The sequence below is a fragment of the Humulus lupulus genome, chromosome 8 (genome assembly GCF_963169125.1).
Source record: "Humulus lupulus chromosome 8, drHumLupu1.1, whole genome shotgun sequence".
NCBI lineage: Eukaryota > Viridiplantae > Streptophyta > Magnoliopsida > Rosales > Cannabaceae > Humulus > Humulus lupulus.
In genome coordinates this window covers 64,282,623-64,297,104 of record NC_084800.1, presented here as the reverse complement: position 1 = coordinate 64,297,104, position 14,482 = coordinate 64,282,623, and the positions used below count along the sequence as shown (strand labels likewise).

Here is a 14,482-nt window from a genome sequence, read left to right as displayed (position 1 = left end):
CGTTAGAACCGTTAACAAGTTTTCCCCCAAAATTCATATGCGAATGTCTAACATTCTCGATAACAATTCCGCACCAAGCCGCACTTGAAGGACCATCGTCATTTATCAACAACAACATATCTAAAAACTTCCTATCCAACAAGCCAAACTTCCCAGAAAACATTTTCCCGGAAAATTCACCATTTTCCTTCTGGTACAAATTTCCGCATACGTGGGGGTTCTCCTCATCCCCTGCTCTTTCGACCATGCTTTAGTTGATTCCACGAACCGGGAATTCTCACTTCGCCATTTTCCGGTAAGATTTTGTGCAATTCTTTTCGAATATCCGGTTTTGTATTATCTTTTTTTAATATTTATTTTCTTGTCTTAGCCAAGAAATCTTAGATGTGAATGTGAGACTTTTCTAAATCTTAGAGAACAAGAGAGCCCCATTTTTGCATTTTCAGCGGAGCAGTGTCTGGTCAGTATTTGTACTATTGTTTGTTTTTTCAGATACTTCTTTCTAATTCTAATACCTTTGATCAGACTTCACATAAAAATGGAGCAATTTCGTCAGATTGGAGAGGTGTTAGGAAGTTTAAAGGCGCTATTGGTGTTCCGAGACAACATACAAATCAATGAGAGACAATGCTTTTTGTTATATGATATCTTCAGCTCTGCTTATGATTCAATATCAGAGGAGATGAGACTTAATCTGAGATTCGAAGAGAAGAACACGAATAAGTGGAGAATTCTCGAGCAACCATTAAGAGAGGTCTATGGAGTTTGCAGAGAAGGAGAAACTTATGTTAAGCAATGCTTAGAAACCAAGGATTGGTGGGCAAAAGCCATTCATCTCCATCATAACTCCGATTGCGTCAAGTTTCATATCCACAATATACTTTGTTGCCTTCCAAGTGTCTTCGAAGCAATCGAAATGGTTGGAGAAATCTCTGGTTCTGATCAAGATGAGATGCAAAAGAAGAAACGTCTGTACCATGGAAAATACTTGAAAGAATACAGAGATTGGAAGCTTTTTCAGTGGAAATTTGGGAAGCAGTATTTGGTTAGTCAAGAATTTTGTAACCGGTTGGACATGGTTTGGAAAGAAGACAAATGGGTTATGCTCAATAGGATCAAGGAGAAGAAAATCTTAGGCTTGAGTAAGAATGAGCAGCGTCTTATAGATTTTCTTTTCGATAGCGTTGATGGGTCGGAGCCTTTCAATGGAAAGCTCTTACCACTTTCAATCTTACTAAAATCCAAAGACTACCAAGTGAGGAGAAGATTAGGTGCTAGAAGTCAATACAAGGAGATCATTTGGTTTGGTGAGAGCTTTGTCTCAAGACACTTCTTTGGTGATCCTGAACCTCTATTGCCGGAGATTTCTTCATTGTTATCTCTTTCTCACCCCAATATAGTTAACTTTCTTTGTGGTTTTGCTGATGAGGAAAAGAAAGAGTGGTTTTTGGTTATGGAGCTTATGAGTAAAGATCTTTTCAGCTACATCAAAGAGATTTGTGGTCCACGGAAGCGGATTCCATTTTCGCTTCCTGTGGCAGTTGATCTAATGCTTCAGATTGCAAGAGGAATGGAATATCTCCACTCGAATCGAATTTACCATGGAGATTTAAACCCTTCTAACATACTTGTTAGAGCAAGAACGAGTAGTAATATCTCCATAGAAGGGAACTACTTGCTTGCGAAAGTTTCGGGTTTTGGCTTAGCTTCTGTGAGGAGCCCTTCAAATCAGAATGAAACTCTTCCATTCATTTGGTATGCTCCAGAGGTTTTGGAGGAGCAAGAACAGACTGGAACTGCTGAGAATTCAAAGTACGCTGAAAAGTCAGATGTTTACAGCTTTGGAATGGTTTGCTTTGAGCTTCTAACTGGGAAAGTTCCTTTTGAGGATGGTCATCTCCAAGGGGACAAAATGAGCCGAAACATTAGAGCTGGAGAAAGGCCTTTGTTCCCTTTTCAGACACCAAAATATGTGACTAATTTTACGAAGAAATGTTGGCATGCTGATCCACATCAGCGGCCAAGCTTCTCATCCATCTGCAGGATTCTTCGCTACATGAAAAGGTTTATATCATTGAATCCTCCCGACTGCAACAACCAGCAAGACTCTCCAGTGCCACTTCTAGATTACTTTGACATTGAGTCAAGCCTTCTCAGAAACTCAACTTCTTGGGGATGCCCTGATCAGTTCTCATCAATATTACAAATTCCATTTCACATGTTTGTTTATAGAAGTTTGGAGAAAGAAAAAACAAATGCAAGCTCAAAAGATCACTCTGAAGAGTCGGGAAGCGAAGCAGCTTCGATTTGTGGAGATGAAGGAGTGAATATAATTGAGGATACATTGCCATCAACACAAGAAAGGAAGTCTTTAACTTCATCTGATAGTATGAACAAGAAACTCTCAATGACCAAGAAATCTTCAGATGCAAAAACAAATAAACCAGGTTTGTCCCCTCCCCTTGGCTGTTTTAACTGGATTGCGCTCGATTTTGATTTTTCTGTTTGATCATTAACCTTAAAACAAAACAAACAGGCACAATAACACGGGCACAAACACTTAAGCCTCCACAAATAAATTCTAACAGGCGAAGTATGCGAAGAAATTCGGAAAGTCAGCTACTTATGATAAGTCCAAGACTAAAAAGAACATCATCTGGACATGCCTCAGATTCGGAGCTCCCATAGATCTTTGTTTTACCAACTCTTTGTAAGAGAAAAATACAGGTCAGCTTCAGTCTAAATCTGAGATATGAAAATGATCAGTAGAAACCAAAGAAATAAAAGCAAATGGCAAGAAGAAAAAGCCAAGAAAAAAAAGGATGGGAATAGGTAGTTCTGCCTGAATATATGATTGACATCATACTGAAAAGAACCAAAGTTGTGTAAGAATATTTTTTCACTCTTATGATAACATCTGAACACAGCAGAAGTTTCCTTCTTGGTACAATTTCTGCCCTTCTTTTTGTCCTTCCTTTTTTTGAGCAGCAAGATTTCTATTCTGGTATGCAGATGTTGATAATGTAATTGGCTTCGAGGGCCATGTCCTAACTTGCCTGATAATCTCTGAATTTAGCCATTTAGCACTGATTTATAATCACGTTGCTTTTAAGTCAAAATGACTTCATTCAGTCCTAATTATAATGTGAAATTAAGGGGTATAAATCGATTACAATTTACAAATTTTTCATATAACAATTGATTCATAAAATCTCAACTTGGAGGGCTTATATACAAATTGTCTTTCTTTCTCTTTCAACTTGAGCCTTTAGCCAGAGTAATTTTCTTTTTCTTCCACTACATGAAACGATCCACCGCACCACCCCAAGAAGGAAAAAAGAAATCCTTGGGATAGGAATGAGCAAAACAAACCAACCAACTGCAGAGGTAAAGATCCTTAACCACCATGAAGGGCCACATTTCAATTCACTTTTCATACGAGTATCTGAATGAATTTCTTCTTTCAATTTGTATCTCCACATCAAGAAGGCAAAGGAGAAATCCTTTGGAAGCCATTTCCATTACTCCATCTGCAGCAGCTTTAGGACTCCAATAGAGTTGGCAGCAACTACCGTATTAGACTTTCTTCTCCAACAGACACTTGAAACAAACTGTCCGCTATCATCGCTAATCTCATGTCCAGTAACGGGATCAACTGATCCAAACGAGTGTGAAGCTATATGCATTGGTAGAGATTTGTGATAACTATACACCTGAAACAAGCAAAAGATAAAATACAATTGGTTAATCATAATATTTTGAATTTGAACTTTAATGGAATTATTCAGAAAGAACTAGAGACACTTACCTCATTTGTTTCTGAACCGCAGGCTATATATCCATCCAAAACAGATAATCCAACAAAGTTCTGAACAAGCAGGTGGTGAATGTTAAGACTCATGTAACGTACTGTATTTTGAAAGGAATAACTAAAGATAGAATATAATAACTACCTTCTCATTAGTATGACCGGTATAGGATAAACTGCTACCATGGTCGGCTGAGATGGTTTTGTTGAGATTCCAAAGCTTTAAAGTGTTGTCTGTGGACGCAGAAACAAGAGTTTCAGCATCCAAGAATTTTACATAGCTAACGGCTTTTCCATGACCAGCTAAAGTGCACAAAGGACTTTTAACGTGGCGAAGATCATAGCCGTAGATTTTGTAATCAGCAGACCCGATGACCAACTGATTACTAGAGTAATCAGAGAACTGGACACAGCAGACGTTGGCAGGGCAATAGATGGTTTCCACTGAACTTTTCTGCACAATTAGCGTCCAAGAATTTGGTTATGTCACTTCATTGTACCAAAATATCGAAAAATATGAGCACCAAATTACTAAGGGTCATAGTAGCTGAGTTAATACGAGTTGTAATACAATAAGCAAATAAGCATGAGAAAACCAATGTTGAAATGACAAAAGAGAGTTCATACATCGTTAACGTTCCACAATTTTACAGAACAATCGTCACTTCCACTAGCAAACGTTGTTGGGTTAGTTCGAGAGAAGTCAACAGACCAAGCCCTCTTCTGATGCTCGCTGTATTGGTAGCATTCTTGGCCGGTAGCTGCATCCCACATCTGTAGCTCATCCACACACAACAACACAGGCTTTATTAACAAGCAGATCAACTAAAATGAAATCAAAACTTCAATGCCAAGAGAATTATCATCATTTAAAGCAGACTATGTTACCAGAGTATTGTTTAGCTAACTACAAAAACACACCTTTACCACTCCATCATAATCTGTTGATGCTAGATAGTTCTTGATGTAGTAGTTCCAGCATACACAGCTGAGCATAGACTTGTTTAACAACTCAACAACAGGGTAATGGATATCAGTTGCATCATTTGCTAAGGCAGCAAACTCAAAGATCTTAATTTTCTTTGATACTTTGGCTGCAGCAATGTAGTCCTCGTCGCGATCGAAACTCAAAGAGCAAATGGCACCGGTAGAGTTAAAAAAATCTCCATTTTTAAGTGTTCCACATACTTTAAACTTGCTGTAGCGAGCAAACTTGCATAATCCATCGAAAAAGGCTCCAATACGATCATATGAAGCCTGATTCATGCTTGAGTCTTCATTCTTAATTTTCACATGACATTTCTTTTCTTTCTTCTTTTGCAGTTCTTTATCAGATTGGGATGTAACAGCAGTTGTTTTATGCTGGATTTGGGATCTCATGTAGAAGTAAGCATTCTCCAACTGAGTAATATTTTTCATCAATGTATCTTCATTCTTCTTTGACGTTGAACTTGACTCTTCTGGACAAAATCCCTCTTCTTTTACAAGAGAAAACTCCTTCTCACATGAAAAATCTGAGGATGTCCTTGATAAGTACCTTCCCTCAACCATTGAAATATCTTCTTCTAAGCATCTTATTTCTTCACTTAACTTAGAGGCACGCTTTTGCTTTTCTTCTTCCATTGAAGCTAAAAATTTAAGTAATACCTCTGATTGGGAATCAATAATTCCAGCAGAATTTGGGAAAACACCCCCGGAATTCAAATCTTCAGAGCCACATATCAATTCTGATTGCAGAATTTCTCTGTTAACATACAAAAACGAACAACAAAAAAGTCTTCAGCCATCAATATGTTTAACACTCAACATACAAGAACATGTTTAACCACTACAATAGAACTGTAAGAGATGGTAGACAAATGAAATGGCCGCAGATTATGATACCTAATAGTTGGACGAGACAAAGGCTTGGGGTGAAGAAGCCAAAGACAAAGTCCAGCTTCTAGTGGCTGTTCTGAGAGGAACTTCGGTGGAAAAATCCGACGGCCCAAATCAAACATAATTGTGGAATGAGCCTCCCATGATTCAGAAATGCACAGCAACTGAGGTAAACAGCCCATATTAGTTGAAACTTGCAATGACAGATTATTCTATTACATCTCCTACTATAAAAAGTCAAGCAAGAAAGGAGTAGCAAATTTAAGTTTAGAGACCACACAAAGCTATAGGAGTTTTAAGAAACTAAATAATATAGTATACATTTCATATATGTCTTCTTACCTCAAAAAGAAGAACGCCAAGTCCATATATATTTGATGAAAGAGTACAACCTCTTTCTTCAAGACCCTCTGGACAAGTATACCACTGCTTTTCCAACTGACCTGGTAAAGCAATGGATTGTTGTTGTCTTGCAATTTGAGTATTTCGGTAGCTGGAATCTTTATGCACTTGAGGATCTCTACATCCGTAAGTTTGTGAAACAGCCATGTAACATTCAGTCTCCTTCCCTATTTTAGGCTGGTTTCTAAGAGATCTCATTGCCTCGCTAAGTTTTTGTTGCTTAGCACTTAAACTATGGCTGGAATTTGCGTTCGGATCCACTTGCCTTTTCTTATTTAAATCTGGAAGAACACTGCCCATTGTGTCTGTCAAGGCCAATGAACCAATGTATTGAATCTTATTTGATGGCAAAATGGTGAAGCAGGTTGGTCTCAGGTCTAGCATGGAAGAACCTTGAGAGTGGGAAAATTCCACCAACTGCACAATTTGCTTAAATATGAGCAGCCTTTCAGCTTTGTCTACCTTATGAGACTCGCATTCGAGCCATTCCCTCAGGCTGATTCCATTACTATAAGATTCTGGAAGTGACCTGAGAATCCCATGTGAATGATTCTGATCAATGTTAGTACCTGTTTTTAAATCAGCAGTAGAAGCTACCTCAGCATCATAATCATGTTTTTCATTGTTTTGGTCCAGACTTGCACTGTAAACTTCTGGAAATTTGGTAACAATTCCCTTTCCCTTCATCTTTTTCTTCACAAGTAACTGAGAGAAGCTACCCCTTGAAATGGTCTTCAGTTTTCTATTCCCAACAAGTAGGCCATTGCTTGAGATGATCTTATTATCATCATTAAATCTTGTATGTGCAGGCATTTCATCTTTGTCTTGCCCAACATGCTTGTTTGAAAAATGCTCACCTCTCTTATTCTGCATAGCAAACTCCTCTCTTACTCGAGACAAAACCTGATAATTCTCTTCTTGGAACAAGGGTTCATCAAGTAAAGGCATATCATATTGATTTTTCCATATTAGGCCTTGTCTAGAACTACTTGGGCTACCAACTGAAGCCAAATCCATATCCGGGTTTCTACTGTTCGCCATTGTTAATTTAAGCCTGGCATCATCAATAGCAAAAGGGGTACTGCATAAAGGTTCAGATCCAGCCAAAGAAGTAACACACCTATTCAAATCCTTATCCTCCATTATTAAAAAAAATTGACCCCTTGATTGGTTTTAAACAAAGAGCATAATACCCTTTTGCTGCAAATCTCTATTCCCTTCCACAGCATTTACAGCCATTTCATCTCATTCCAGACCATCCTCCAAACACACTGATGTAGAAATAACTGAAGCCTATCAATAAATATCACATGTAAAAATAATCAATAATTGTAATTTTTAACCCAGATTTCCAAAAGAGGAAATTTAATAATAAGCATGTGTTTAGAAAGTTAAACATTATTACATACCTAACAAAAACAAGTGAAGAAGAAATTTACTAACAAAAACAAGCTAAACTAGTAATGCAACATCATCAATTCCATTCAAGAAAAAGAGTTAAGAAAACACAGCCACAATAGTTATACTCCGAAGATATTTATGATCAAATATATGAAGAGGGTAAGACGCAAACACTAATCTCAATCAAACTTGACTAAAGAAAATAAAGAAGGAAGGGTTTACCAGTGAGAGAAATATTGAGCATCATGAGAGAAAGAAAAGGACGAAGAAAGTGACCCAAGGACCAATCCTTTGAAGCTTAAAAAGAGAACCTAATAGCTTGAAAGACAGACTCAACGAGAGTCACAAACTTTTTCTTGTTCTGTGCAAAAATATCTTGAGGAATTTCTTACACACAGGTAAAGTAACTCGAAAGAGTGAGTGTGGATGATGTTATATATATATATGTGTGTGTAAATATATGTTATGTTATGATCTATAGAACAGTAATACGTACAACACAATAGACCAAATCAAATTCTCTTTATATAAAGACTGACAGCTTTGGACCTTGGATATCTGGTCAAAAGTGTAGCCACGACATCAACATTATTTACCCCATTATATAATAGTTTGGCAAGATCTTTTTACTTATTCAATATACTATTATCTTAATATAATCTAAGTTAAGGTTTCAAAATTTATTTTATTTATAGATTAATTACTGTATAACAGATATACTAACCCAGAGATTAATTAATTTCAAATATTCTCAATTTTTTTTACCCTTCTCATCAGTGAAAATAACGACAAGGATAATAAGAATAAGAATCAAAAAGAGGAATGGAAAGTAATAATATTGATACAGACACATATAAATATGTGGTTGGCTAGGAAGCCACGTAACGATCACTTGACTTGGAGTTTTCTTTAGTTTTTATATCTAAAAAGTGATTGGAAAAAAAAGAAAAAATATATATATATATATATAGCAACTAGCAAGATGAGGTTTGATATTCAGTGTCGTAGGAAAGTGGGCCCAGCCCAACGCAAATGGAGGAGAAATGGGTGGGACCCCACAGATTCCGGAATCCACAGGAATGTAAGCCGTTGATCTTTTGAGGAATTTTTCGTAAGAAGATTAAAACTAAAAAGGGATGCGCCGAAGCCGAACCAAACATTGTTTGGGTTTTCAATGCCAATTGGCGCCGAATCTCGACATTGGTGGCTTTGGATCGAACCACTCACCACAGAATGAAACACTATTGGGATCACCGCTGCTTTCACTACTGTTACTCCCTATATGCTCCTCTCATTGGCTATTGCCGATTGCCTATGTTGTATCAAATATTTTTTTTATTATTTTCAATAGAAATATCTATATTTCTCAATTTTTATATATACTTATCCACAATTTTTTTTTGTTGAAAGAATACTTATCCACAATTTGAATTTATAGATAAAATCTAGCGCGAGCGTATTTGTATAGTGTGAAAACATGTATGATAGAGTGATTTTATTTTAAGAAAAATTATACATAGAAACAAGTATAAAATATAAATGTAGTAAAAAATTAAATTAAACATAACCTAAAACCGGATAAATATTAAGTTCCTCAATTTCACGTGAGAAAGCGAGTCAGTTTGCAAACTGACCATAATGAAAACTTTTATTAGCAAAATGATTTTTGAAATATTTTTATTAGCAAAATGACCAACTTTTAAACTTAACTTAATAATTAATTTAATAAATATAATTAACATTAAATTAACATTAAAAAAAAAAGGAGTAAACCCTAGGGAAAAAGACCGTGACCTCTCTTGAAGGTCTTTCTCTCCATATTTTCTAAAGTTTTCTTCATCTTCATTGAGTTCTTCTCTTCATCTCCATTACAATACTCAAGTCTTTCTTCTTCAATGATATTCATATTTACATTTGACTTAAGAAAATCAAGAAACCATTAAAGAAGTGAAAATTCCATCCAAGAATTGTAAAGGTTAGTAATTGACTATAATCTCACGTTCAACGATTGAGTATTTGTTATTTACAATTATATAACAACATGAAGCATAAATTTAGGTTTTTCTAAGAAAAAAATAAAAATCTGGTGTGAAAATAACCTCAGTTCGAGGTTGAAGACGACCTGTAATATGCGACCATATGCGACCAAAGGCGACCCTTTGGTCGCACATGGTCGCTTAGTGTAAATGGAAAATTATACTATGCGACCATGTAGGTCGCACATGGTCGCTTAGTGTAAATGGAAAACTATACTATGCGACCATGTGCGACCATGTAGGTCGCACATGGTCGCTCAATGTAATCGAAAAACTATACTAAACGACCATATGCGACCTTAGTGTAATTTTCAGATTCACACATGTGGTATTCTTATTTTACACTTGTTAATTTGAATATTTAACTTTATGACAGGTATGGATCACATCTTTATATGCATGGACTATAATGGTGAGTGGAAGATTACAAGTAATCGTATTTGGGAATGGTTTGGTACTGGTTGCAACAAGGGATTTGTGGTTGACTGGAGTATCAAGTTTCATCAACTAGTGAATAAAGTCTATGAAAAAGTAGGTGTTGATCGAAATTTATATGAAATTGAAATAACTCATAAGGTGGCTGGTGAAACATTCAACAAGATGGCACCAAGTAAGATTTGTGGTGATTCTGATGTAGAGGATCTGTTGAAGGAGTTGTACAAAGCTAAAGAAGTGATTCCTTTGTATGTGTGCGTCAAAAAGAATAATGATAAAGGAAAGATGAAGCTTGTCAATGATGGTGATGGTAATGGATTCACTGGTGATGATGTTGAATTTCGTTGTGATGATGGTGTTTTTGATAATGGAAGCTTTTACGATAACTATTTTGGGTGTCATGTAATAGATCAATTTCCAAATGATCCAAGCTATGTCCCGAGTGAAGATATAGCGCAGAGTGGTGAAGACATCATTGGTTCCAATCCCACACCAGATGATATAGTACATGAGGGAGGTAACAATGTACTCGAGGAATGTGAGAAAGTAGTTCAAGAAAATAATGATGTAATTGGGAATGACAATATAGTCGGGGGAGGTCAGATTATCCCTTATCAACATTTTGATACGTTTATGGGAAATTTTGCACAATTTAATAGAGAAGCAAGTCAAAATAGTGGCAGACATGATGGATCTAATTTAAAAGTGGGTCAACACTTTGAGAGTAAGGATGATTTGAGTTATTATCTTAGCATCATCGCCATTAATGGGAGATTTGAAATGCGAACAACCAAATCAACCAAGTCTGTAAAGGAGGTTCGTTGTATTAGTGAAGATTGCTCATGGAGAGTCCGTGCTACAAAGATGAAAGATTCAGATTTCTTTGTCATTCGACAATACTATAGTCTTCACAGTTGCTCATTAATGAACCGAAATGCCAATCATAGACAAGCATCCAATCGTGTTATTGGTTCTCGTGTACAGGGACACTTTAAGAATAGTAAAGACCCACTCAACCCAAGAAGCCTCGCAGGATTCATGCGTGAGGAAATGAAAGTTCAAGTCAGTTATTGGAAAGCTTGGAAAGGAAAACAGTGGGCTCAAAATTTGATTAGAGAAACGGCCAAAGAAAATTTTGCCTTGCTCCCTTCGTATTGTCACATGTTGAAGCGGGCAAATCCAGGTACAGTTACCCACATTGAACTTGATTCAGAAAATAAGTTCAAGTACTTTTTTATGGCTTTAGGTGTGGCCATAAGAGGGTTCACTTACATGAGGAAAGTAATTGGTATTGATGCGGCTTGGATCAAAACTAAGCATAAGGGTGTGTTATTAGTAGCAACTACACAAGATAGTGAATATCATACTTACCCCATTGCATGGGGTTTGGTTGACAGTGAGAATAACGCTTAATGGACATGGTTCTTAGAGAAGTTGAAGGAGTTGATACCTGATAGCTCATACTTATGTTTTATTTCTGATAGACATCAAAGTATCAAACATGCAGTTCGTCATGTTTATGTTATGGCTTCCCATGGGGCATGTTATTGGCATGTAAAACAGAATATAAAACACTGTTTCAAAAGTGCTGCAGGGACTAAATTGTATAAGAAAGCTGCAATAGCGTACCGTATCGAAGAGTTTAATAAACACTTTGACCAACTTCGCAAAATATATCCACATGTCGCTAAGTATCTTGAGAATGATGTCAAGTTCAGAAAGTGGTCTAGAGCACATTTTGGTGGTAATCGATATGAAGTCATGACCACTAACATAGTTGAGTCAGTGAACAATTGGATGCGAAAGGCAAGAGAGTACCCTATTATTGCTATGACCGATTTTATCATAAGCACGATGGGACAATGGTTCCTTGAACGTCGACGGGAAGCATATGCAGTGACAACTCCATTGACACCGAGGAGGGAAGAAATATTACGTAAAAGATGGGATGAAGTCGGTTCATTGATAACTCTCCAGTTAAACGAGAATGAGTACAATGTGATGTGTGGAGAACTCGATTCAATAGTAAATTTAAGGTCAAAGAGTTGCACGTGCAAAGTTTTCGATATTGATAACCTTCCATGTATCCATGCAATAGCAGCAGCAGGAAAGGCACAACCCCAAAATACTGGGGAGCTCATATATTCTATGTGTTCAAAATACCACACGTCAGAATATTGGTTATTAGCATATGCTGAAACTATTTATCTTGTTCCTCCAAACTCACAATGGACCGACATTCCTGAAGATGTTATTGCAGTACAAGTGATAGCACCTCCTGAAGACAAGACTAAAGGAAGACCAAAAATCAATCGCATACCTTCCCAAGGTGAAGTCCCTAAGAAAAAATATAATTGTGGAGCATGTGGACAATCAGGACATAATTCAAAAAAATGTCCTAGTCGACAAGTGCCATCAGATGTTAGAAGCACAACTCATGTGTGATTTATTATTATTTAGTTCTCTAAATACTATATTTAATGTTTCTTGTATTTGATCTATGCAAACTTGATTCAGATCTATCTGTCAAATTTATGCTAATTAAAGTGCTTAATGTGGATCTTGAGAAAGCTTGTGCGACCTTGTGCGACCTTAGTGTATTTCAAAGTGCATCATAATATTAGTTTATACGACCTGTGCGACCATGTGCGACCATGGTGTATTTCAGAGTATATCCTAATATTGGTCTATGTGACCATGTACGACTCTATGCGACCATAGTTGATTAATTAATTTTTTGATAATTAATTACAATATATAAGTGATGACATCATTTCTATACATTATATAAGTTTGATTAACAATTTAATTACATTATCTAAGTGTGTCAATATATAATTAGATTATGTGACCATGTGCGATCCTGTGCGACCATATTATATAATTGTTTGTAATCATTTAAGTACATTATGTAAGTGAGTCAATCATTTAATTACAATATATAATTAGATTATATAAGTGCTTTCACCATTAAAGTACATTATATAAGTCTTTGTAACTATTTAATTACATCATTGAATTACAATATAAAAGTATAAGACCATTTAATTACTATGTTATAAGTAATTTTATCTATGAATTTCATTTAATTAGTGCAAATTCAAGGTCTTCTTTAAAATGGTGGAAAAACCCCAAAAGATCATGATGGTCGCTTAGTGCAAATTCAATGTCTTTTGTGGTCGCTTAGTGCAAATTCAAGGTCTTCTGAACTCCAAAAGACCATAATGGTCGCTTAGTGAAAATTCAAGGTTTTTTATGGTCGCATAGTGCAAATTCAATGTCTTTTGAACTCCAAAAGACCACGATGGTCGCTTGGATTTAAAAAAGAATATATAAAATAAAACTTACGTTCTCTTGTTAAGAGGAACAGTATCTGCAGGGGCTACTTTTATATTCATGTGACGATTGCACTGATGACGTAAGTTTTCAAAATGGCCACTGCCTTGAAGTAAAAAAGGAAAATATTCTGCAAGTGGTTGCACAGATTTTTTCATGGCCTCTATAGAGATCCAGTGACTTGGAATCGAGTCATAAATCCATATCGTCCAGTTACGGATGTCAATTACCACTAACATCTAGTGTTGTTCACCGTCATTCCAAGGCACATAGAAGTAATTGACATCCGACCAAACTCTCGCCCTAACTGGTCTGATTCCATCAACAAACAACATTAGCTCTGGAGTTTTTTTACATACATTACTATTTTCTTGTCGAGACGCGTGGTATAGTGCACGCACATGTTGTCCAAACTCATCAGTCAATATGCATATATCTTTTGGAAAGATATTATGAAATTTATCCATTCTTTTTCTAAATAAATAGGTAATTTCATCGACATGCTGCCAAAAAAACATTTATTAATTATTAATTATGATGGGAATATAATTAGTATTATATAATTATTATGCTATATTTGAATGATAAAGCTTACCTCACTATCAATATATCGTTGCTTTGCCAACAATATCTCAAAAAATCTTCTGTCATGTGACATCTGGCCACAACGAATATAACTTGTACCACCTGTATCGCCATTGTACCACCTAAAGAATGCTTGCACATCATCTTCAATAGGTTGCCTAAAAGGGTCGAAAATAGGAGGTTCTAACTTAGAGTATCGACGTTTCCTCGGCCACGGTGTGAATGGTGATTTCAAGCTTGGGGCCCGTTTTCTTAACCTCAACGTTCGACCATCTCGAACGATTTGTTCTACCTCGTCACCAGGCTCTTCATTAGTAATTCCTTCATAAATAATTGATGGCGGTGTCTCATAGGAATTTGTAGACATATGAGACTGTGTGGTGACTTCGTTTTCTGCAGATTGTGTAGGAAAACCAGATGTTGTATTCTCAACAATCTTCTCTCCTACAGGCGTGGAGGCTTGGCCACCCTCCATGTTCCTTTCTCCTATAGGTGTTACAAATCCATCTCCAAAAAAGTGTGTGTAAGATGGTGAATCCTACAACCATGAAGTTACAAGGCATATTATTATAAATAAAAATATAGATGACAATAAAAATAG

At 36.4% G+C, this 14,482-nt stretch overlaps 4 protein-coding genes across 4 annotated transcripts; 2 read left to right on the top strand and 2 right to left on the bottom strand.

Annotated features, from left to right (window-relative positions):
- Positions 1–538: 538 nt before the first annotated feature.
- LOC133795510 (uncharacterized) lies at positions 539–2,688 on the top strand. The gene is made up of 2 exons (XM_062232960.1): positions 539–2,447; positions 2,537–2,688. The coding sequence occupies exons 1-2, from the start codon at positions 539–541 to the stop codon at positions 2,686–2,688; spliced, it is 2,061 nt and encodes a 686-aa protein (XP_062088944.1).
- A 193-nt stretch (positions 2,689–2,881) lies between these two features.
- LOC133797539 (protein SUPPRESSOR OF PHYA-105 1) lies at positions 2,882–7,956 on the bottom strand. Its single transcript, XM_062235465.1, has 8 exons — positions 7,712–7,956; positions 6,029–7,381; positions 5,693–5,850; positions 4,730–5,552; positions 4,436–4,582; positions 3,954–4,262; positions 3,809–3,868; positions 2,882–3,713 (listed from the first exon to the last, which is right to left on the bottom strand). Exons 2-8 carry the CDS (start codon positions 7,229–7,231, stop codon positions 3,522–3,524), a joined length of 2,892 nt encoding a protein of 963 aa, XP_062091449.1. The 5' UTR covers positions 7,232–7,381; positions 7,712–7,956; the 3' UTR covers positions 2,882–3,521.
- A 3,240-nt stretch (positions 7,957–11,196) lies between these two features.
- On the top strand, positions 11,197–12,405 carry LOC133795509 (uncharacterized). The gene is made up of 2 exons (XM_062232959.1): positions 11,197–11,284; positions 11,390–12,405. Exons 1-2 carry the CDS (start codon positions 11,197–11,199, stop codon positions 12,403–12,405), a joined length of 1,104 nt encoding a protein of 367 aa, XP_062088943.1.
- Positions 12,406–13,295: 890 nt separating this feature from the next.
- On the bottom strand, positions 13,296–14,282 carry LOC133793840 (uncharacterized). Its single transcript, XM_062231095.1, has 2 exons — positions 13,892–14,282; positions 13,296–13,799 (listed from the first exon to the last, which is right to left on the bottom strand). The coding sequence occupies exons 1-2, from the start codon at positions 14,246–14,248 to the stop codon at positions 13,536–13,538; spliced, it is 621 nt and encodes a 206-aa protein (XP_062087079.1). The 5' UTR covers positions 14,249–14,282; the 3' UTR covers positions 13,296–13,535.
- Positions 14,283–14,482: the final 200 nt, after the last annotated feature.